Genomic DNA, 23915 nt, shown 5'->3' with positions numbered 1-23915 from the left:
GTGAAATCCCACTATGGGAAAAAAATAAAATTTAGCTTGATCCTCATATGGCATGTTTATTAAAATGACCTACGAAAAGTTGGGTCCTATGAAAAGGGTCATATAATCTTAGGTGAGGACGGGGCATACCTGCTCTGCTCCTTTGATTGGGCCACTTATCGCAGTTGGAGAGTGTATTCTGTGGGGTCCTTATTTTTGCTCCAGTGGTAGACTCTTAGGGCTTGTTTGGGAGCATGGATTTGGAAACCCCTGGATTCGGAACCCTCGGGATTGGAAACCCTCTGGATTGGCAATCCTTTTAGTGTGTTTGACACCTTGGAGTGTGAATCAACTTTAATTCAAAAATACCCATGCATGATATATTTATAGGAGTTTGAATTTAATTACTAAATCAACTTTAATATTCCTAATTAGTGTGAGATATATAAATTTTGACATTATGGTTGTGATAAACCCGCTAAAATATATGCTTTGCCTGAAAAAGATGAAATTCCAAGTCTCGAATGGACCGTCAACACAAGATCATGTCTCAGTGATTAACCAATGATTTTTAATCATTGATTAATATACCAATGTTTGGACGGTGCTAGACAATGTTTACCGTGCTGATTTACGTGGACAAATGTTTGGATAGTATTGATTATCATTGTGGGCCATGTGCCCAATAGAATGATAGTGCACAGTGACACACATGTTACACCTACAATGTAATGCAAACTCTTACTGTAGATTGCAAACCCTTCAAAGAGGGGATTAAAAAACCCCTATATTTAAAACCCCAGCCACCTTATGCTGCCAAGCAACTAAGGGAATTGGAAACCCCTCCAATCCCCCAAATCCATGGTGCCAAACAACCTCACAGAGTTTCACAACTGGTCAAGGGTTCGAGTACCCATACGTGGTGAAATTCCACTGCAGTGTGAGTAGGTGGGCATTCAATCATTTCTCTCACCGGCTCGTTTATTTCATTTCATTTCGTTTATTTATTTATATTTATATATATATTTTTCATCCTTTAAATAAATTGGCGGAACAGATGGAAAGTATAGATATGAAATACATCCATCAGCTCCTATCATGACAGGTGCAATCGATAGCCGTAGTGGATGTAAGACAAGAATCATTGTGGGCCCGAACGAGCTTGTTACATTGGATTCGGGTTGGGATGAACTGTAACTATTTTTCTTTGTCCACGTAAGCATGCATGGATGCAATGCATCCATTCATCCATGCATGCATCTATGTATCATGCATTCCCTCGTTCATGAAGGAAGCTCGAAAATATCTGGCCACGTATGCAGAACGGAGCGGGCCCTCTCGGGCAGCTCTCTCTCCCTCGCCGAAACTCCTAAAAATCTCCTTTCACAGCAACGGAAGATTCGAGAAGTGGTTGAGCACCGAGCTTCGAAACTTGTAAATTTTTTTTTTTTTCAAGCGTTTCTATGGATGATTTTCTCTTTCCTTTCTCATTTTAAATCTCTTTCTTTCAAGATTCTTCTGAAAAAGATATTTTTGCCCCCTCTTTTTTTTTTTTTTTTTTGATATTTCCGCAGAAAATTCTGCTGGAAAATTTTATCTGTATATGTTGTATTTTTGGTTTGGAGATTATGGACTGAGATCGACGGTGGCGATTTCTTGCTGTTCTAGAAGATTAGAAGCTGTGTATTTCTGGAGATTATGAACTGAGATTGACGGTGGCGAATTCTTGCTGTTCTAGAAGATTAGAAGCTGTGTATTTCTGGAGATTATGGACTTAGATCGACGGTGGCGATTTCTTGCTGTTCTAGAAGCTTAGAAGCTGTGTATTTTTCTTTTTCACCCTTCAATGAGGTTTTGAATTGAGGAATTCGGTAACGAGGGAAGTGGAAGCAGGGTGCTCCAGAGTTGGTTCGACATTTTTTTAAAGATTTCCATGTCGATCCCATGTGAGAGATGGATCAACGGTCTCCAATTCTCGTCGTTGTTCTGGCCCCCACCTCAGGACGATCAGCAGCGTCAGGTATGTGTAACCGATTAACTGGTCACTTTGTAGTGATTTTTTTGGAAGTTACTTGCACGAATTGCTCTTCTAATTAAATAAGAATGTGGTATTTTTATTGACAAATGAGCTGATTTGGTCATCGAGTTGAACGAATTTACTGGGAGATTGGGGTTTGAAATTGATATTTGAAGGAGTTCTGAAAGGCATAGTCTACATAGGTTGATTAATTTTTTAATATTCTAATGCTTGTTTATCATCTATCGATGAAATCCTGGTTTTGCAACGTCTGATATTTATGTCTGCCGATCCATGATCAGATTTCAGTGTTTCAATTGGAATTTTAAAAACATAGGATGATCTCTCGCCTTCCATAGGCTTAAAATGACATCTTGGATAAATTCTTGCTTTGTAATGAATCTCATGAGGCCTGGGTTATCAGGAGTCGATCTTCTTGAAGTTAACGAAGAACTTGCAGAATTGATTGAGCTGATCTTTGAATCGGGTGGTGTTTTATTTTTCTTTTTCAACAAAATTAGAATTTGGAGTTGGCCAAGTTCCTACTCCAATTGGTGAGTTTTTGAATATGGATGTCCATTTAATAAAGCAACCATGTTCTGTAACAGTAGGATCTTCCCATTCCACTGGACGGATCTCTGATTTCCAATCAAATTTCCAATCCATGCCAAGACGTCTTTCCTTTGAATGGCTCTTACGAAGGGATTGTAGGAGAGCTTTTTTTCATGAACCCCTGGTTCTTGGTTAATTGATGCAGAAAACTTGAGTTGACATGTCAATTTCAAGGGGAAGTTCTGCAATCCTTCTTTCAGCATGACCATTTCCATTTATGCTACAATACATTTCTGTGACTTTGGTGTTGATAAGTCCTCAGCTTCTAAGAGGATATCCCGAGGGGGGTCAGCTTGGGTGGAATCAGGAATGAGTTGGAGAATCAGGAGGGTGTAGGCACATATTTGGGTGTCTAAATGATCTCTACTCTCTAGCGTCTTAAAATTTAAAGAAAAGAAGAGTGTAAAGAGGAGATCCCCTTGTCCTGGGTTCTCAAATGGCTTGAATACAAGTGATTCTTACAAATAAGGGAATAATACAAGTATTAAAAAACTTTCCAAGTTCAAAGAGGTTTGTTGCAGCTCCCCAAAGCTTTATCGTAGCCTTGTTGTCACATGACAAGTTCTCCAGCAATTTGGGTGCTTGTTAAAGGAGCTGGGATTCTTCGTATATATTTGCATCCTGCCCTCTTTTTTTTTCTTTGGTGTGTGTGATCAATACTCTCTGGCTATGAGAGAACCTTACCTTAACTGTCTTACAATTGCAAATTTGAAAGAAAATGGGGATGTGGAGGTTATAACTGCCACCATCACGTGTTAGTCCCGCTTGTTGTGTGACAAGTAGCTCACCAGTCACATGACAGTGGGGAGCTATCTTCCTTTTATCCTAATTTTGCTATGGGTTTGATGTTAACCCCTTTGGGGGTTCTTTTGAAGTTCAAAAGCCGAGGATCAGAGTTTTTTGTCATCCCTATGGCAGCTTGTGTAACTTGTGGCTCAGAACCAGACCTTCAAGGATTTGATTTATTGCCCATAGGAAGATGCACCATTCAAACTCTTATTTGGCTTGATGTTCTTGTTGTGAGTTGATCCCTGGTGTAATTTTAATCATTGGATTTTTCTTGAGAATAGCACAGAGCTTGATGCGGCTGGTGGCAGTCTCAGAGCTCAATGCAGCTGGTGGTCTCAGTGCACGATCTTTTGAAGCTGAGATGACTAGAGCTGATTTTGATATGATCTGAAGGCTGTAAATGGTTCTAATTGAGGTTGCAAGTGATTCCACTCATCAACAAAGTGCTTTGTTTGAGGACTAAGCAGAGATTTGTTCAATGTCGTCATTTGTTGAATTATTGTTGGTGATCATCTGCAATTTACAGTCCTTTATAGCTCTACACATCAAGGACTCTCTGTAGCTTCTTCTAGATTTCGGTTGTTGAAGGAAAGCTCAATGAATTCCCATGGGTCAGCACACGATCTTCCAGTTTAAGGGGTTTTAAGACCCTTGATGTAGGCAAACGTCTTCTAGCTGTTGAGATTTTGCTTTGGTTGGATTTTGGTTAGGGTTCCTCCTGTTTACTTGTTGAAATATTGGTGGTGTTTTAAGGTCTCCTTGCATGTACCCTCCGAATTGTTGGTTGGATTTGAGGGTTCTTTCCTTCACCCACTGAAATGTCTATTGGATTTAAGGACTCCTTCCTATATCCACCGAAATGTTGACCAAATTTAAGGCTTCATCATGTACCCCTGAAATGTTGATCGGATTTAAAGGCTCCTTCTTGTACTCTTGAAATGTCAGTTCGATTTGAGGACTCCTTCCTGTACCTACTGAATTGTTGGTCAGACTTAAGGTCTCCTTCCTATGCAAATGAAATGTCTGTCAGATTCGAGGGCTCCTTCCTATTCCCCACCGAAACGTTGGATTTCTTCAATGACCTATGGAGCTAACTTGATTCCTTTATTTATTAATACAGGGGAATGTCCCTTGTATGGATTAGTTCCTCGATCCCGTCTTTGTTGACAAAACAATCCTTGGAACTGTCCAAGGATATGATGTAAGAGGCAATATTTGGTATCACCTTCCTTCCTTTCTTTTTCTTTTTCTTTTTTTAGTTTTCCCGCTGTCATTTGCAAAAAAGGAAGTTTGATCGTGAAGTTTGCCAGTAGAAGGCGAATGACATCTTCCACTTTCTTAATGTTGAAGGAGTATTGTTTTTTTAGGCGGTCCTTTAGGCACCTTATGTGCGATTCATTTGCTTCTCCCACTTGCTTTAGTGTCTTCGGGAGGGATGCTTCCTTAATCCATTTATCATCTGTTTTTGTAGTTTCCTCTATCTTTTGTTGAGGATGACTACCCTAGCCTAGATCAATTGTTGGGCTCCCTTAAATACAAGGAATGTGCTGTGGCTGAGAATATGATGGAGGGTCAATATTTTGGATTACCCAAGCTTCCTTATTTTGTAGGTTGCTTGCAGGGTAGAAGCTCAATTTTATCTTCAACTAGAAGTTGGCGAAGATACCTTTGATTTCTTCATCGTTGAAGTAATATTGTTTCACTAGGCATTCTTAAAGAGGTCTTGCTTTTTTGCTTTTATACTTTAAGAGAGGGACATACATACATATGTACCTATATATATGTATGTATGTATGTATTCCTTCGTTAGCTTTGGGATAGGAGGGCTATAATTATGGAAGTCTATTTCTTGATCTTCCTACTTATCTCCTTCATGTATGCAACTACTTGAGCTGTTGGAATAGAGTTGTCTATGTGCACTATCTTAAGATCACTCAAGGACACGATCCTTCTCATAGATAGGGAGAACGACAAGCTTTCAGTGATTTACTTTCGATTTTTGGATTCAAAGGTCTTAGGGCAAGTTCGTCGGGGATAATTTCCCCAAGTTCATTTCTTTGGGCTGTTTCTTTAGAGACGATGACCATGTGGCATGACATAACAACTTTGTTCATCATCAAAGGAGTCACACATCAAGAATGCCAAGATGGGTCCACCTAGGGAATTGCTCTCAAAAGTGCGATAAATTGAAGGTTTTGATGCATCAAATGCATGTATCAAATCTTGAGTTAACATGCATCTAAATATAAGCTAAAATGGCCCGGTTGCTATCATCTTTAAGCCGTAGTTTCCATGGGTTGTGAGCATCTTGGTTGTACTAATGGTGGGTTGCATCACGTTGCATACCATCTTGATTGCAGCCAATTCATTGCTAACACCTTGGTGACAATTATTGTCGACGAAGTCAAAGGAACTAAGACTTGTTCATCTTCTTCCTCGGGGAGTTGCCAAATGCGACCACGATCTCCCTTGATTTCATTTGCTAAAAAAAAAAAAAAACTGATTTTGCACCGCGCCCTCCATGATCAAAGATGTGGCTTTGGCAATATAAAAAGGGGTGGGAAATCAAGAAGAAGAGATCCAACAACCACAACAAGTATTGTGGGGGCATTTTCACAACGGGCTCGAGTGGGGTGGCCTGTGGGATGCATGGCTACACTCGGATTGGTGGTCTGCAGAACCTATGTGATTTGGGGGCCGTGTGAGGCGGAACCCATGAATTTGGGGCCCACGAGAGGGCGTGATGTAGGACAATTAACCACTTGCTCTAAAAGCTCGAACTGTTAGAGTATGGCGAATTAATCCATTTATCTCACAGCCTAGGCCCCACATTACATGAGTTAAGACCTCGGCCGAACCCCCTTCGTGGGCCCCAAATCACATGGACCGCCCACCCCGAGTGTGTCCCCGCATCCCACGGGCTACCCTACTCGAGCCCGGTGTGAAATGCGCATTAATCACCCTCGGTGAGGAGTCTCAAACACGAGACCTCCTCCGTGGGTCGCACCCACCCCGAGTGTGCCCCTGCATCCCACAAGTGACTCCACTCGAGCTCGGTGTGAAAATGCCCTTGCATTAGGGCGGAACCCATGGATTTGGGGCCCACGAGGAGGATTCGACTGAGAACCTAACCCATGGATTTGGGGCTTGGGCTATTAGATAAAGGGATTAATTCGCTATGCTGTAGCCGATGACCTAACCCATGGATTTGGGGCTTGGGCTATGAGATAAAGGGATTGATTTGCTATGCTCTATTGGTTCGAGCTTTTAGAGTAAGTGGTTAATTGTCCTGAATCAAATTTGTATAAGAGTGGGAGGTCTCATGTTCGAGACTCCTCACTGGAGGTGATTAATGTGGGGTCATTTTTATTTTTACACCTGGCTTGAGTAGGGTGGCCTGTTGGATGTGGGGGCACACTCAGGGTGGGCGGCCCACGGAACCCATGTGATTTGGGGCCCATGTGAGGCGGAACTCATGGATTCAAGGCCCACGAAAAGGCGGAACCCATGGATTTGGGGCCCATGAGGAGGGTTCAGCTGAGGACCTAACCCATGGATTTGGGGCCCATGAGGAGGGTTCAGCTGAGGACCTAACCCATGGATTTGGGGCCAAGGCTATGAAATAAATGGATTAATTCATCATGCTTTATCAGTTTGAGCTTTTAGAGCAAGTGGTTAATTGTCTTACATCAACAAGGAATCAACCGAGCATCTAAAGTTTTTCAAGCATTCACAAATGGAACCTTTCATAAGAAGAAAGGAGAAGAAGGCAAGCTACGAGGAAACGTCCCAAACATGGACTCTTAGTTAAGGATATATATATATATATATATTCCTTTTGTCATGTTGATGTTGTTGTTTAAAGTCTAAGGTGAATGTGGGATTTAACCATTTGGGTTGAAAGCAAATCCCTCTAGTTCAAACTAGTGGTGCAACTCATGCGTGTTGGGTTGGGTTGGGTTGAGGGTCAACTTGAGCTTGGCCCAATGTTAAGAGGACCCAACCAACAAGCTGACCCGCTCGACCCAAATTCTAAATCGAGGCGCCCAACTCAAACATAAACCGAATTCCTTTGTACTTGGCCCACCCCAACCTAAATACATGCAATTCCCAACCTGACCTAACCCGATTTGGATTTGCTCAACTCAAACCAAACTTGATTTCAAATTTGGTTGGCATTTCCCAACCCGAACCTGACTTGAGGACCTTGACAACCCATCCCAACTCAACCTGACCAAGTTATTCAATAATGGTAACAGTAGCCATTATGGCCACCATTGTTACCTTTATGATACGAGTCTGTTACAGGCTTTTTTTGTAAAAGCAAAATGTATCGGCCCCGTAACAAGCAATTATGGGCCATTTTTTCTGTAATTTCTCCATAACTCATAATGGTTCTCACCGTTACTGTTATGTAATGGCTGCTACATTACGCTTTTTGAATATCTTGGTCCCAACCCAAACTCACGTCATATTGGGTCGATTGAGTTTGGGTTGACTCAAACCCCAGCTGTAGTTCTAGTTCAAACTACATTGTACCCACTTCTTGAATAGCAAAGGAAGCAAGTTGCATTTACATTCTTTCATTTGCATTTGCTCTTTTGGACCTTTAGCTAGGGCTTGTTTTCCGAGCCCACAAGGTCTCTGCCATGCCCAGTGGGACTTTTCTTCTTGCCTTTTCCAATAATATTCATGGCAATGGTGGTTCCTCAACTTTGAGTTTCATTGGTGGCAATGAAGAAACTCATCATCATCTTCAACGACACTAAGGGGCCGTTTGGATGAGAGTAAATGGAGGTAAATTGGGAGTAAATGACATTTGAGGTTGGTTTGGATGGGAGTATATGCATGAAATGAAATAGGACTAAATGGGTCCGTAAATGAAATCTTCTCTTTGAGAGAGGATTTGGAAGTAAATGGGGGTGGAATGCCTTTTAAAGCTTTCTTGGAGAATCACACGAAGGTGCCGCTATGCACATGTCCACCATATATGTGGCACACTAATGATACTTTGAAACAATCCAATTATTGGCTACATCACTAAAATTACACTGATAGAATGATCCAAACCGTCCGAAGGCTGGCCATCTAAAGGACGGTTAAAATATGTTGGTAGGTTGCTTGTTTGTGATCCTTACATTTGTGGCATGCTCAAGGTTTGAAATTTCCTCGTTTTTGGCAAAAGTATATATTTCAATGGGCTTACTACAATCATTTTGTTAAATATCATATATGTACACAAATTTGGGATATTAAAGCTGATTTAGTATATCACATATGTTCCTATGAATATATCGAAAAATTCCAATGGATTCCAATTCCTCCCATTTACCCTCATCCAAATAGAATATTTGGATCTTAAATGCATTTCATTTACTTCCATCCAAACACAACTGAGTAAGCCATTTACCCGCATTTCATTTACAAGCTCCAAAACAGGCCTCAAGTTCAAAGCATGGAAGATCTGTAAGTTGCTGGAGGCAAGGAGAATGCCCAAAAACATATGTATGAGGAGTGAATTCGATGAACCCACACTCAGAGAAGATGATTGAGAAGTGTTGTAACCTAATCTCTACATGACTTAGTTGTAGTTGGGTTTTTGGAGATGCACAATCTTGTTGTAGTGCACCTGCAACCGAAGCCAAGGTAAAGCATGGCTTGGTTGTAGCCGTAACCGAGGTAAGGCATAGTGTAGACACATCGTTTCTGCTACTGTTGGGTTGCAACTGTAGCTAGAGATAGGTGCGGCCCCATTGTAGTATGAACCAAGGGTATTTGTAGCCCAATTGCAATTGAAATTTGCAAAAAACGCTCTAAACTCTGATAGGTCCTTGCCTATGTTGAAATCTGGGATTGCCCTAATCCATCGTCCATGTGGCATCACTTTTGTTGATCCACATGAAAACAAGTTTGCTCCACTTGAAGTTCAGAGAAGAAGATTGGCTGAAAAAGAAATCAAGAAGTTTGGAAATTTTGTTATGCACAATCCAAGAGTTGACCTTTTGGAGGGTCCCAATTAGAGAAAACATAAAAAGCCTGTGGCCGCAGCTCGGCATCACCCTTAGTTACAACTGCAGCCAAGCGGTGCCCTCAACTGTAGCTGCAGTTGAGCTGCAACTATAGTCACAACCGGGGAGCAACTATAGTTGGGCTTGGCCAGGATGCAACTACTTCCCATGTAGGTTTATAACTTAGTCAAACGAGCAACCTGGGTTTCCTAGTGGGGGGAAAGAGTTAATAAAAAAAAATCTCCTTAGGGACTTATTGTCTAACAACCAATCCATTGATTGAAAATGAAAATTTTGAAGTGGTAATTAAGTAGGTGCTTGGCAATCGTCCGATTGACTCTAGAAATGACCTTCATAAATCCAAACAAAGCAGTGCTCCCATGCTTGGCAATGGTCCTATTCACTCCGGTGCATTTGTCGTGCTTTTTTCTTTTTTTTCCTTCCCTTCAAAAATTGGTTGCTATCGTCAAGGATTACTGCAATTCCAGGTTTGGACAATTCTGCTTCAGGATTTTCTCTAGTTTTCTTGTGGGAAAAATTGGTTTAGATTGTTTAGGGTGTGCTGGAATTTTTCTGTTAAAGGAGATTTTAGGTAACATTGGCTAGGGTGTGTTGGAATTTTTCTGTTGAATTTGATTTTGTGTTGTGTTGGATAGGGTTTGTTGATTTTTCTATTAGGGCAGATTTTTAGGTTTTTTTTTTGGTCGTATTTTCCAACAACCATATTTTTAGGAACAATCGGGTTATTAATCTTATTTTTCAGTATTTTTTTTTTGCTACAAGATTCTCTTTCGTGTGTGATTGGGTTTGGACATTCGTTGGAATTTAATGCAGGGGCATTTTCACACCGGGCTCGAGTGGGGTCACCTGTGGGATGCAGGGGCACACTCGGGGTGGGTGAGGTCCACGAGGGAGATCTCGTGTTCGAGACTCCTCACTGGGGGTGATTAATGCGCATTTCACACCGGACTCAAGTGGGGAAGCCCGTGGGATGCGGGGACACTCGGGGTGGGCGGTCCATGTGAGGCGGTACCCATGTGATTTGGGGCCCACGAAGGGGATTCGGCAGAGGTCCTAACCCATGAGATGTGGGGCTTGGGCTATGAGATAAAGGGATTAATTCGCCATGCTCTAACAGTTTGAGCTTTTAGAGTACGTAGTTAATTGTCCTGCATCAAATTGGTATCAGAGCTTAGGTTTTTCACAGGGGATTGCATTGCATATTTAGGGGATTGCATTTCATCATATAGGGCCGTTTAGGACCTATCATTCACAAAATAGACTGCTGAATTTTCTATTGTCAGAAATTCTCCAATTTTCATTGCTGAATTTTCTGTTAACAAACTGTTTGGACAGTTATGTTGCTGGAATTTTAGGAGCGTTGTGTAGTTTTCCTCATATAGAGTCCTATAAGTGCATTTAGTCCCATTTAGATGTACATAGTTGCATTAGAGGACCTTTGAGTTGAGTGGGTAGTTGTATGCCCACACGTATTGGACGTGGTTTTAGGTTGCACCCTGCACTAAACATGGAGCAATTACAAGAGTCAATGGATAGCATAACCCGGTAGTTTGAGTTTTTGGGTAGGCGCTTGGAACACCGTATTGACTATGTTGGAATCAGCTTAATGTGCGCGTTACCCAACTAGAGACCTCCACCTGGGCAAACCCCGCCATTAGGGAAGATGCCCAATCTCAGGCAGGTGGTCAGGAGGATAGACAAGGGAATGAGGGTGGCCAAAGAAACAAACATGGGCGCGCACTCGTGCACCCACCCCGTGAGGGGCATCATGATCATTATGACCCAGATGCGCAACTCCTCAAGGGAGTCAGAGTAGAGGCCCCCTATGTTTAATGGCCACTTGGGCCATATAGCTTTTCTAGATTGGTTGGCGGATATGGACCACTATTTTGAGTGGTACGACATGTTGGATGCTCGTTGAGTCCGATTAGCCAAGGTGAAGCTTGTGGGCCAAATAAAGAGGTTTTGGGCTACTGTGGAGTCAAAGAAAGAGAGGTTGAGGGAACCCCCAATAGACCATTGGGGAGAAATGAAAGAAACTCCTAAGGAAAATACCTCCCATTCACTTATCACTTGAGGTTGGTTGAGGAATCGAAGTTCAAGTCTAAGCCTTTCCATATTCTAAATACCAAAGACTTTGTGCGAGAGACTGAGTCGAACTCGATGGTGTACGCCCTTGTGGCTAGGGAAAGTGCAACAGAGGCTAGTGCAGAGTTACCCACTGAGGTCATTCCGATAGTGGAAGAGTTTTGTGATGTCTTTCCCGATGATCTACCGGATGAGCTTCCCCCTATGAGGGATATACAACACGTCATTGATTTAGTCCCTGGGGCGACTCTACCAAACCTGTCTGAGGTGGCTAATAGGAGAGAAATTTGCTCAGGTGTTTAGTGGGAGAGCACACCAGGACGTGGGACATTGCACTACCTATTGCCGAGTTTGCATTTAATAGTTCTGTGAATAGATCCATAGGTTTAAGTCCTTTTGAAGTCGTTACCGATTATAAACCTAGGAACCCTATTGATCTTGTTCCGAGTCTGCAGAGTCTTTTGCACATCACATTCATTCATTGTATTAAGAAATCAGGCGAAAGATCACTATTAGTAATGAACATTGCAAAATTTCTGCTGACCAACATAAACGATTCAAGGAATTCAATGTAAGGGACTCTGTGATGGTCCACATCAGGCCAGAGCGGTACCCTCAGGGAGCTGTTCGAAATTACATGCGCGTAGCACTGGACCATTTAAAATTATAAAACGAAACGGTCTTAATGCGCATGTGGTAGATCTTTCACCTTCCATGGGAATTAGTTCCACATTCAATGTGGAGGATCTAATTGCATTTCAGGGGACCACTGATACATTGTCCAGCCTGTCACCTAGCCATCCTGATTCCCTGGATCTGTCCCTTAATCCATGACCCCCTTCTGACCCATCTTCCCACCCTCTACCTCCCATATCTACCCTTCCCACACCCAAAGAGGAGATAGAGGATATTCTGGACCATCAAATAATATCGACGTCAGACGGCGGATTTCAAAAGTTCCTGGTTAAGTGAAAGTCACGCCCAGCTTCAGATAGTACGTGGCTCAATGAGGAAGAGCTTCAATGAGTTGATCCTGACATTTTGGAGCGGTTCAGGAGTTTTGTTTTGTCAGTAGCGAAATCTTCGTAGCCAGGGAGAGTTAATGGGGATATCTCGCGCACACGCACACCCCCCCATGCACATACACAAGGAGGGCTCCACCATCGATCTGGATCAATGACGACATCCATGGAGGGCCTCCTAGTTAGAGAGCTGTATTTTGGTTCCTCGGAGTGGACCCGACCATCATGTGGATCCCACCATTAGATTTCATGGTCGTGACCCACTACCCTAGATGATCTAGGACTTTGAGTTTTGCTTATTATTGTTATTAGAAATATCATGAATAGTTTAGATTGATTTGATTAGTTGTTATTTTTGTTATTTCGTCTCTAAGTAATAGTGTGCGCACATGATGCGGCTTTTGGGGTGTAGGTTTTTCTTATAAATAGGCAACCCCTTATAGGTTTTTTTCATTGAAGACGATTAATAAAATTCTGCGTTTTCCTGCTCTAATTCTTCGAAGGGCTAACTACTGTGGTGCAAGCCATATCCATCCCAAATCGCCCCCATCTCATACCCTCCATATTCCTTATCTCCTAAAGCCATCCCCTCATCAAATCCACTCACATTTGCAGCTAATCTTTCCCCTACAACAGATTTTCAGAATCTGGCCTTATAAGAGGGCTGAAACTTCAGCGGAGCACCGTGTTCAAACCGATCATCCATTTGGCCTGAAATTTAGAGGGAAGGTGGTCCATCCCTGGCTGATTCCAGATTCGTGGGCCCCACACATGCGGGCCGCCATCTACGCACGTGTGTCAAGCTGGTTTGCTGTCCACACGCGCCTGTTGATCACAGGTTCCCTCTCGTCTCTATTTCACTCCTCTCACGCCTCGTTTCTAAAACCTTAACCCTAGATCTTCTCAAATCCCCAAGTTCTATTCCACTTTTTCAACCCTAGGGTTTCTTGAATTGAAACATATGAATCCCTTGGATTGGGGAAATATTCCTATGCATGTGTGGATGAATCTACTATCCTTTGAGCATTGTTTGGTCTATAACTTTAATTGATCCAGCCCTAGCATGTGTAGGCCTGGACCCGTATTGATTCCCCTTGATTGAGTGCTTGACTTTATGTGGGATGTAGAATTTTGTGTGATTGTTTTGAACTAGTATGATCTAAAGCCTAGAATCGCATATCATGTTTAAAATTTCATGTCCTGCAGCAAATTTGGTAGTAGAGCCAGAGGTCTCGTGTTCGAGACGACTCACTGGGGGTGATTAATGCAGGGACATTTTCACACCGAGCTCGAGTGAGGTCGCCTGTGGGATGCAGGGGTACACTCGGGGTGGGCGAGGCTCACGGGTGAGATCTCGTGTTCGAGACTCCTCACCGGGGGTTATTAATGCGCATTTTACACCGGACTCGAGTGGGGTAGCCTGTGGGATGTGGGGACACTCTCTCAGTAGGCGGCCCATGTGAGGCGGTACCCCTGTGATTTGGGGCCCACGAAGGGGGTTCGGCTGAGGTCCTAACCTATGAGACGTGGGGCTTGGGATATGAGATAAAGGGATTAATTCGTCATGCTCTAATAGTTCGAGCTTTTAGAGCCCGTGGTTAATTGTTCTGCATCAGAATTTCTTATTGCAGTCGTTTGCTCTTCTTTTTATTCCTGTTTATAGCATTGTTTTGGCATTGGTTGTTTGGGATTCTATATGGCTTCATCATCCACATTTGAGACTATAGACCCCATTAATTCCAGAGTGAAACAGTTAGTTCTTCATTCCGAGAACCCTGGCCTGCAAATTACAACACATAAACTAACGTCAAGTAATGACCTTTAGTGGTCTAAAGCAGTTGAGAGGCTTATCGGAGGCAAATAGGAGTTGGGAAATATAGATGGTAGTATATTAGAACCCTCTATCACTGATCCTCATATGCTGAATGGAAATCAAACAATTTGTTGGTTACATCCTAGCTCTTGAACTTTATGGAATTGGAAGATAACGAATGTCTTTTTTTGCTATCCATTGCTCGCGAGATTTGGTTGATGGCCTGTGTATTGTATGCTTATCAGGATAATATGGCCCACATTTATAATATGTATTAGGGGATTAGTCACTTGTGAGAGGCGGAGAGATCTGTATTTGATTATTATGCCAAGATGCATGGTCAATGGTAGGTATTATCCTTTCTCGATGATCTTCACTTTGTGAGTTCTACAGATGTGGAGGCATAAAAAACATTGAGAAGAAACGGATCTTTGAGTTATTGGTGGGTCTTAATAATGATTTTGAACCAATTTGTGCTCAGATTCGTAGATTACCTTCTTTACTATCACTTAGTAGTGTATATGCTTTATTATTATGTGACAAGAAGCATTAGACAACTATGGATTCAATTGTGGTTGAAAAATCTACCTTAGTGACAGGAATTTGAAACTTTGATCATATTGGCAATGGTCGTGAACGCGGTATAGGAAGAGGTGGACGTGATGGTGGTAAAGGCTGTGGTTGCGGCATGGATCGGTTGTGTACTTACTATCGCTATCATGGACATGCTGTTGACTATTGCTAGGTACTTCTTGGTCGTCCTCAAGGTAGAGCTGCCAATTCTGTTGTCTCAGATGACAGGGACTCAGATTACCATTGGGGAGGTGATACCTTACGTAACTTTACCTGTGGTTCCATCAGTTGGTTATGTGGTTCATCTCTCAAAATCCGAGTATGATGCTTTTTGAAGGGATGCCACTTAGAATAAGGCCTCCCCACCCACTTCCTTGGCCTAGACATGTAGTACATCAACTACCTTTCATACTATTTATGCATCAAGTCAATGGATTATTGATTCAGGTGCCATTGATAACATGATAGGTACATTTTGTTCTTTTTCTTTATTTACTCCTAATCCAAATATAGGTCGTGTGGAATTAGCAAATAGTAACCTAACACCTATTTCAGGTAAGGGTAATGTCTCTCTTTCTCCGTCTTTCTCCTTGTTATTTGTCTTATTGGTTCCTAATGATGTGTCTAATTTGTTATCAATTAGTAAGGTTATAAAGGACCTAGATTGTAGTGTGACTTTTCATTCTGATTGTTGTGTTTCCCAATATTTAAAGACGAAGAAGCTACTTGGTGGTGGACATGGGATGGATGGTTTATTCATTTAAAAAAAAAAAAAAAAAAACTTCCAAGTCATATTAACGAGTGTCTAAGTGTCAAGAAGGAAGGCCTTTATATCTAGCATTGTAGGTTTGGTCATCCCTCGAGTCCAGTCTTACAGTCTTTATTACCTGTGTTAGTTGAGTATAATGATGTCAAAAAGTTAAAAAGTGTGAGGCTTGTATCTTAGCCAAACACCATAAGTCTATTTATCCTCCTGTGGAGAAACGGTCCAGTAGAATTTTTTCTTTGGTTCATTCAGATATATGGGGTTCAATTCCTATCTTTTTTAATGGATTTAAATATTGTCTTGTTTATTGATGATGCATCTTGTATGACGTGGATTTATTTGATGGAAATTAGAGATGAAATTAGCTCAATTTTTAAAGTGTTTCATAGTTGGGTCAAAAATCAATTCAATGTGAATATTGGAACTTTTCGTACTGATAATGCGAAAGAGTATCTTTCCCATTTCATGATATCTTATCTTCAAGAGCATGGTATTAATTTTCAGATTGAGTGTGCATATACCCTGTAATAAAATGGAATTGTTGAAAGGAAAAATAGACATATTTTAGAAGTTACTCGTGCTCTCGTTGTTGGTATGTCTGGGCCTAAATATTTTTTGTTAGAGGTTGTTTTTATAACCCGCTATTTAATTAATTGTTTTCCTAACAAGGTCCTTGCTGGAGAGTTACTTGTCCAATACTTTTCAGCCTTTCCATTGCTGGTTTTTGGGTGTGTGTATTATGTCTATAATACCGACCATATTAGAAATGAATTGTCAAATCAAGCTATCAAATGCATTTTATTGGGGTATTGATCTTCACAAAAGGGGTATAAATGTTTGGATCCAGGTACTAAAAAATGTTATGTTTTTATGGATGTTAAATTTGTTGAAGATGCTCTATATTTTTTTGGTGGAAAGGGGGAGCACCATTTTATGATTCTTCGTGTCCTTTTCCTTGAGTTTGATGAAATGGTGCTTATTCCTTCTAAACCTGATTATGCTAGAGATACAATTATTATTGATTTCACTAAGTCCAACTTGAAGGCATATGAATGAAAGAATGTTTGTAATACTATTCTTTCTCAGGACACCACGAATCATGCTCCTTTGGCTACATGTACTATTAGTGTTCTTATTCGTTTACTTATTTATACCGATCCATATTTAGACAATTTCTTAAACTTGTTGCTGTTAGAAAAGCATAAAGACAATACACTTCCCATCCCATTCAACTCTTTGTTTCCTATTGTTCTTTCTTTTTAACACATGTCCTTTGTTTATGCTCTTAAGTGCTCTTCCTCCATTTCTAAAAAATCTTGACGCGGCTCTTATTTCTCCTATATGATGACGAGCTATGGAGGAGGAGATGGTAGCTCTTGAAAAGAATCATACATGAGAGATGTTAGAGTTACCAGCTGGGAAGAGTTGGCATAGTCAGCTAATGGGAATGATCCACCCAAACGTAGGCCCCTTTAATCTTAAGCAAAAGAACACAAATAAATAGAAGAGAACAACTCAAGAGATTTATTTTTTAATTTCAAGATGCCTCCATACTACTCGTTCCAGGCCCTTATATAGGCTTTTGAGACATACAAGGAAAAACATAATGTCATTCACAACCAATGACTTATTACAATTATGGAAAAGAGATTAAAGAGATAAGCATGCCTCCTTATTGACGGGCCAACTATTGGGCTTGGATTTAATGGGCCTGGCCCTGGCCTTGGCCCATGGATCGTGGCCCCAGATAAGCCTGCATCAGTCCTCCCTCGCTTGAAAGAACTTGACTCTGGCGAGTTAATGGCTTGATATTGCTCATAGAGATCAGGATTCAAACACTTGAAGTTGGTAGTTGCGATCCATGTAGCATCGGAGAGAGGTCGTCCTTGCCAATAGACGATAAACTTCTTGTAACTACCTAGCCGTGTGGAGACAATTTGGTCATCGAGAACATCAACGACTGTATCTTGGGTGGCAAAACAATTAGAAGTATGATGACTTGTTCTTCACTACCATCATCAGTATGGTGCCCATGATAGATGGGAAGATCTTCCACATTGAAAGTAGGATTAACAGGTAAATCTGGTGGGAGATCTAAAATATAAGCATTGGCATTGATCTTTATGATTTTGACTGGTACTGCATTGCGAGGATGGAGCTTCCTCGAGGTGTCGGGAGGTAACCGTTTAGGATGAATACGGGTCCGCAAATTCAACAAAACGACGTCTTGACTCTACGGGTAAAGGAACCAAATCGATCGGGAGACATGGTTGTGTACCCGTTGCTGCCTTAAAAAGTGACATCTCTGTGGACCTGTTGACTGAATTATTATAAGAAAATTTAACCATTGGTATTAGTAGGTCCCACATGGCTATGTGATCATGGACAAGACACCGTAGCAACTTGCCCAAGCTATGGTTGACCACTTCTGTCTGACCATCGGTCCGAGCACGGTAAGCACTAGAGAATTGAAGCTTGCTTTTCGTCACTGCTCAAAGAGTTTTTCAGAAATAACTCATGAACTTAGTATCACTATCAGACACAATTGTCTTTGGAAGCCCATGAAGAGGAATAACCTCTTGAAAGAATAATTGAGCAATCTTGAGAGCATCTGTTGTATTCGAGCATGGTATGAAATGAGCTATCTTTGAAAATCGATCAACTACCACAAATACTTGATCAACTTTCTTAGCGGTCTTTGGCAAACCCAGGACGAAGTCCATGCTGAGATCTTCCCATGGAGCACATGGGATCAACAATGGTTGATACAATCCACTAATTTTCTTTTAACCCTTAGTAAGCTGGCAAAGCCTGCAGAATTGGCAAATCTTGGCAACATCTGATTTTATACGAGGCCAAAAGTATATATCTCCAATGAGAGCTAGGGTCTTATCACGACCCAAGTGTCCACTACACCCATCGGCATGTTACTCTCTCACAACATACTCACGGATGGATGTACCGAATAGGCAAAGTTGCATTCCTCATAACAAATAGCCATCATGAATGTTGAAATGTGGGCGTTTTGCATGCTCTCCACTAAGAATGTCAGTATAAATACGCTTGAAATCCTTGTCATCAGCATACTCAAGACGTATCTCTTCGAATCCTAGAACAGTGATAGCCATCAATGATAATAGATGTGCATGATGGCTTAATGCGTCAGCAACCGAATTTTCCTTGCTAGCCTTGTGACGAATGACAAAAGAAAACTCTCGAAGGTAAGCGCTCCACTCGGAACGACGAGCACTCATCTTCTGCTGGGAATTTAAGTACTTTGCCAACCAAATAGTGACGCCAATGCCGCAAGGTCTAAACAATGGCATAAAACTCCAAGTCATGAGTGGAGTATTGTTGCTTCGTATCGGAGAGCTTTTCGCTGAAGAAAGCTATTGGATGGCCCTCCTGACTGAGAACTCCACCAATGTCGTCATTAGAAGTGTCACAACTCACCTCAAATACTTTCTCAAAGTCCAAAAGGCACAAGATTGGAGCTTCGATCATCTTACGTTTGATCCTATCAAATGCTTGTGTTGCTAGACTTGTCCATCGAAACTCCCTTTGTTTTATACAATCGGTGATTGGGGCCATGATGCTGCTGAAGTTCCGCACAAAACGTCTGTAAAATGTAGCAAGGCCATGAAAACTGCGGACTTTAGAGATGGTGGTAGGTGTCGGCCAATTAATTATGCCTTTCACCTTGGCGGGGTCCACCTCTACACCTTGCAACGAGACAATGTACCCTAAGAAAACCACCGATGCACTCATAAAGGTACACTTTTTAAAGTTAATATAAAAGTGCTTGCGACAAATGACTCTGAAGATAAGACGTAGGTGATTGAGGTGCTCGTTTCTTGATGTACTGTAGATAAGAATGTTGTCGAAATAGACATTGACAAACTTCTTAATAAAAGGGCAAAACGATTGCTTCATGACGCGTATGAAAGTGCTAGGCACGTTTATGAGACCAAATGGCATAACTAGCGACTCGTAGAGGTCGTCTTTGATCTTAAATGCTGCCTTTCATTTCTCACCAGGTCAGATGCGAATCTAGTGGTATCCACTACGAAGATCAATTTTGTAAAAGATGCTAGCACCTGGCATCAAGTCTAGCATATTGTTAAGTCGAAGAATGGGGAAACGGTACTTCACTATGATTGTATTAATAGCTTGGCTGTGTACACACATGTGCCAACTTTCATCCTTCTTGGGACTAAGGAGGGCTGGCACCGGACATGGGCTTAGGCTCTCTCGAATGTAGCACTTTTTAAGCAACTCGTCAACTTGGCGCTTCAACTCGGCGTGTGTGGCAGGACTCATCCGGTATGCTAGTAGGTTGGGTAAGGACGCTCCATGAACCAAATCTATAGCGTGCTGAATATCTCGCAATGGATGCAACTCCTCAAGTGGATCATTGGGGACCAAATCTTGGAAGTCATGCAGTATAAATTTGACTTCATCAAGAATAAGCTTACCTTGGTCAATAACAGGATCTTGCACGTGTTTCATAACTAGAGCAAACATTACGACTTTTTCCTTGCTCTCTTGTTTGACCTTCCACATGGTGAGAACATAGGAGTTTAAAAGAGCAGCCGATGTCGATGATGAAGGTGATGGGGACATCATAGGACCTACTAGGTGTACCAAAGACGTAGACGACCACCCACATCGGCGCAACTTTCTTTGTGGATGGGAGGCGAGTTCCAGATGGGGCCTGCTGGGCCATTTTGAAGGCCCCATATGCATTGGACGTGCATTCGGAAGACCCCACTTTGAGTTGATGTATATGGGTTGCTTAAGAGACCATTTTAGTCATAAAATTTTTATTTTGTGTCAATCCGATCATTGGAACTTGTCAATCTGGCCATCAAGCCGTCGGATCTTCTTGATTTGGGCCCCTTGGACTTTGATCTTCCTTCCTATATGTTTTTCGTTATTTTTAAGATTTATTTGATGGTTGAGATTGATTATAAGTGTTTTTAGTTTTCTTATTTTGGATGATGGGTTATTTCAGCTGAGTGAGTGGCATAGTTGTAATTATTCCGAATTTTTAATTATAAAAGCACAGGGGAGGTCCAAACCTAGTGGTATTATTGAGAAGAAAGAAAAAAGAGAGAAGCTCTCTTGTGTGAATGAATTTTTCTTCTTATGTTTTAGGGCTTGTGAGAAAGCCTCCCTTCCAATCGAATTATTATAGGGTACAAAGTTGTTTGATGGTGGATTCCCCAAGGTACATCATTCCTCTTTCTTTTCTTCAAAAGGCATTCTTCTTTTTCTATTGTCTTCTTCTTTCCCTTTCTATTACAACCTTTTAAACCCATCAAAACCTCACTGAATCCTCCCGCTCTCTCCTTTACCTAGACACGTGTGGACTTGCACGTGCACACGCGCGTGCGTCCATACGGGCAGCCGCGTGTGGGTCTCAGTTTAGGGTTTTCCCTCTTTGATTTTCCTCCAAAACTCCCTAATCCTTAGATCCTTTGAATCCCTATCCCTAGATCCTCAGAAGCCGAATATCGGGCGATGTCTTTAGCTTTCAGTGAAATTACATGGGTACATGGCCTTTTACTGGAACAAAATCCACACCTCTATATGCTGATGACACTAGTTCCATTCGCATTGCCTCTATTTCGTGAACATGCTAAACATATAGAGGTTGACTGTAATTTTATTCGTGTAAAATATCTGGCTGGCGAAATCTCCCTCCCTCCCACCCATTGCTTCTCAACAAGAAATTACAGACATCTTCACAAAGGTGATGACTGGAGCTCAGCATCATTACTTGGTGGGCAAACTGATACTGTTTACTGAACCACAGTTTGAGGGGGAGTGTAGAGATACCTATGAATAGATTACAGCTGTATGTACAAATGTGTATATTGGTGATATGTGAAGTTATGTACAGCTGTGTACATCAGTAGATACCATGTATATCTATCAATACAAAGCTGTATATATAGGTGGTCAGTATATGAATAACACCTCTCTCTTTTGCATATTTCCATCTCTTTGATACAATTGTCAGGGAAAGTTCCAATTAGATTTTTAGTGGATCTCAATTTTATGAAAGATCTTTCAGGAAAGCTAGAAACCAAGAAAACTGGTGAAAAAGACAAGGAGAAAGACACATGGCTAAAATCATTATGTCGATACTAAATAGGTGATCCATCTGCAAGCTTACCTTTGCATGGACCAATAGAAATCAGTGAAGAGAAAATGGAAGACTAATCAATCATGTGATAATTGGTCCATTGTCAGTAATCTATAACCCATAACTCCTATATTGTACGTGTAAGGCTCCTGATTGAGTCCACATAAATTGATGGGCGTGTATTACGTATTTTAAAGCTTGAATGAAAAGCATGAAAGCCTGCATCCCAACTTACTTGAGAAGAAAACAACCAACTTCCGAATGCAATTCATTTTTATCACCTTGTTGGATGAGCCATATATTGCAAGTCAAATCTCACAGTTTAATGGAATTGTATGCATCTTCTGTGTTCCTTCATCTCTTGCGATGTATAGTTTACTTATCTAGGAATATCCATCCCCAACCATCCTTCTGAGGAATCACCTGAAATACCAATGCAGAGGAGCAGAAAACAGATGAAAAGTAGCTGATGCAGCAGGTCAGACCAACATGGCCAGTATGGTGGTTAGGGGAGGGTATTAGAGATGCCATCTTATGATCAAGATAAAAAAAATTTACTCAGTGAAAGTTACAGAACCTTACTTATTTAAAGGTTGCTTGAGTTGAACTGCTTCAGTTAATAACCCACGTGTGTGAATAGTCTATTGCTTTGACATTTTTAAAGACTCACATTTATTCTACTTTTCCTAACCACAGCTTAAGTTCAAGGAAAACTAGAAAACCAAATTTTAGCATCCTAATTTACCCTTAGCAGTGATGGTGCATTTCCTTTACAGGAAGAGGATAGTGTTCACTAAGCATGAGGGAAAGTGCCTATGTTTTAATTGTTTTTGTCAATTGAAGTTTTTACTTCAATGCCCTTGGCATGTGTCTCCTACACCTGCTTCCGCTAACATTTAATGACTTCAACAGTTGGGGTCCATATTTATTAGTTCTTTTAAATATTTGTTTAGTTTTCATGTCAAAGTTATCATTTCTTGGGCAATTGCAGAAGTTTTGTCACCAATAATTTATTATAGTCAATGCTTTGTGTTACTTTCCATTTTCAGGTGCAAATTATGGCTTATGTTGAATACTTTGGTCAATTCACCTCAGAGCGATTCCCGGAAGATGTTGCCGAGGTATGGGATTTCAGTTTTCTTTCTTGTCCTGTATGGATCTTGACATATTTAGTAACATTCAACTACAATCGAAGTGCTGTAAACTGTAAATATGATGACATTTTAATGCAATTGAATAAAAGTATTCTCAAATGACTTTCTTTTTCATGCAGCTAATTCGCACTTGTTATCCATCCAAGGAAAAGCGCCTTTTGGATGAAGTATTGGGTATTGCAACCTTCTTCCATTCTTTGTAACAACCTATAAAATTTCCGCGCCCATGTTTTAATTCATCTTCTTTCGAGATTACACATAATGACCTATTTCTTTAATTTCCAGCAATCTTTGTTCTTCATCATCCAGAGCATGGACATGCTGTTGTTCATCCAATTCTTTCTTGTATAATTGACGGGACATTGGTGTATGATAAGAACCATCCTCCCTTTAGTTCTTTCATTTCTTTAGTCTGCCCAAGTAGTGAGGTATGGAACTGCCAGAATTGATAATGTCTTCTTACTCTATTTAATGATAGTTTGAATGGTTTTGAATGGTCAAGCTTCTACATTCCCAGCAGTAGTGTATATGTTTTAAGCTGGTTAATAAGACCTATGATCTGGTTCATAAGTGGAAAGATGGTCATTGATAATTAACCAACCTTTAATTACAGAAAGAATATTCTGAACAATGGGCCCTGGCGTGTGGGGAAATTTTGCGAATATTAACTCACTACAATCGCCCAATTTACAATATTGAGAATCAAAGCAGTGAAACGGAGAGGAGCAACAGTGGCAGCCATGCTACAACAAGTGACTCACGGGATGGGGAAGCATGCCAATCATCACTGGTGGAACATGAGAGGAAACCATTAAGGCCTCTATCTCCTTGGATTACTGACATATTGCTTGCTGCACCTTTGGGTATTAGAAGCGACTATTTCCGCTGGTAAGTAAGCTTGTTATCTTCTCTACAGTTCGAT

The 23915-nt window shown here is 41.2% G+C and overlaps 1 protein-coding gene across 6 annotated transcripts in view; it reads left to right on the top strand.

Annotated features, from left to right (window-relative positions):
• Nucleotides 1-1270: 1270 nt before the first annotated feature.
• The window catches only part of LOC131254255 (protein GIGANTEA-like), an 89219-nt gene continuing 66574 nt past the window's right edge, over nucleotides 1271-23915 (top strand). Inside the window, exons 1-6 of one of the 6 annotated variants that reach the window (XM_058255248.1) lie at nucleotides 1271-1413; nucleotides 1554-1999; nucleotides 22889-22960; nucleotides 23113-23167; nucleotides 23279-23421; nucleotides 23607-23881. In XM_058255248.1, coding sequence (XP_058111231.1) covers nucleotides 1913-1999; nucleotides 22889-22960; nucleotides 23113-23167; nucleotides 23279-23421; nucleotides 23607-23881 — 632 coding nt within the window. In that variant the 5' untranslated portion in view covers nucleotides 1271-1413; nucleotides 1554-1912. Of the gene's footprint in view, nucleotides 1414-1553; nucleotides 2000-16774; nucleotides 16806-22888; nucleotides 22961-23112; nucleotides 23168-23278; nucleotides 23422-23606; nucleotides 23882-23915 lie in introns of those variants that run through there. The other 5 variants (XM_058255260.1, XM_058255265.1, XM_058255253.1 and 2 more) reach the window with 5 other exon arrangements.

The sequence above is a fragment of the Magnolia sinica genome, chromosome 1 (genome assembly GCF_029962835.1).
Source record: "Magnolia sinica isolate HGM2019 chromosome 1, MsV1, whole genome shotgun sequence".
Lineage (NCBI taxonomy): Eukaryota > Viridiplantae > Streptophyta > Magnoliopsida > Magnoliales > Magnoliaceae > Magnolia > Magnolia sinica.
The sequence above is the reverse complement of the archived record's forward strand: the minus strand, read 5'-3'. Positions and strand labels throughout refer to the sequence as shown.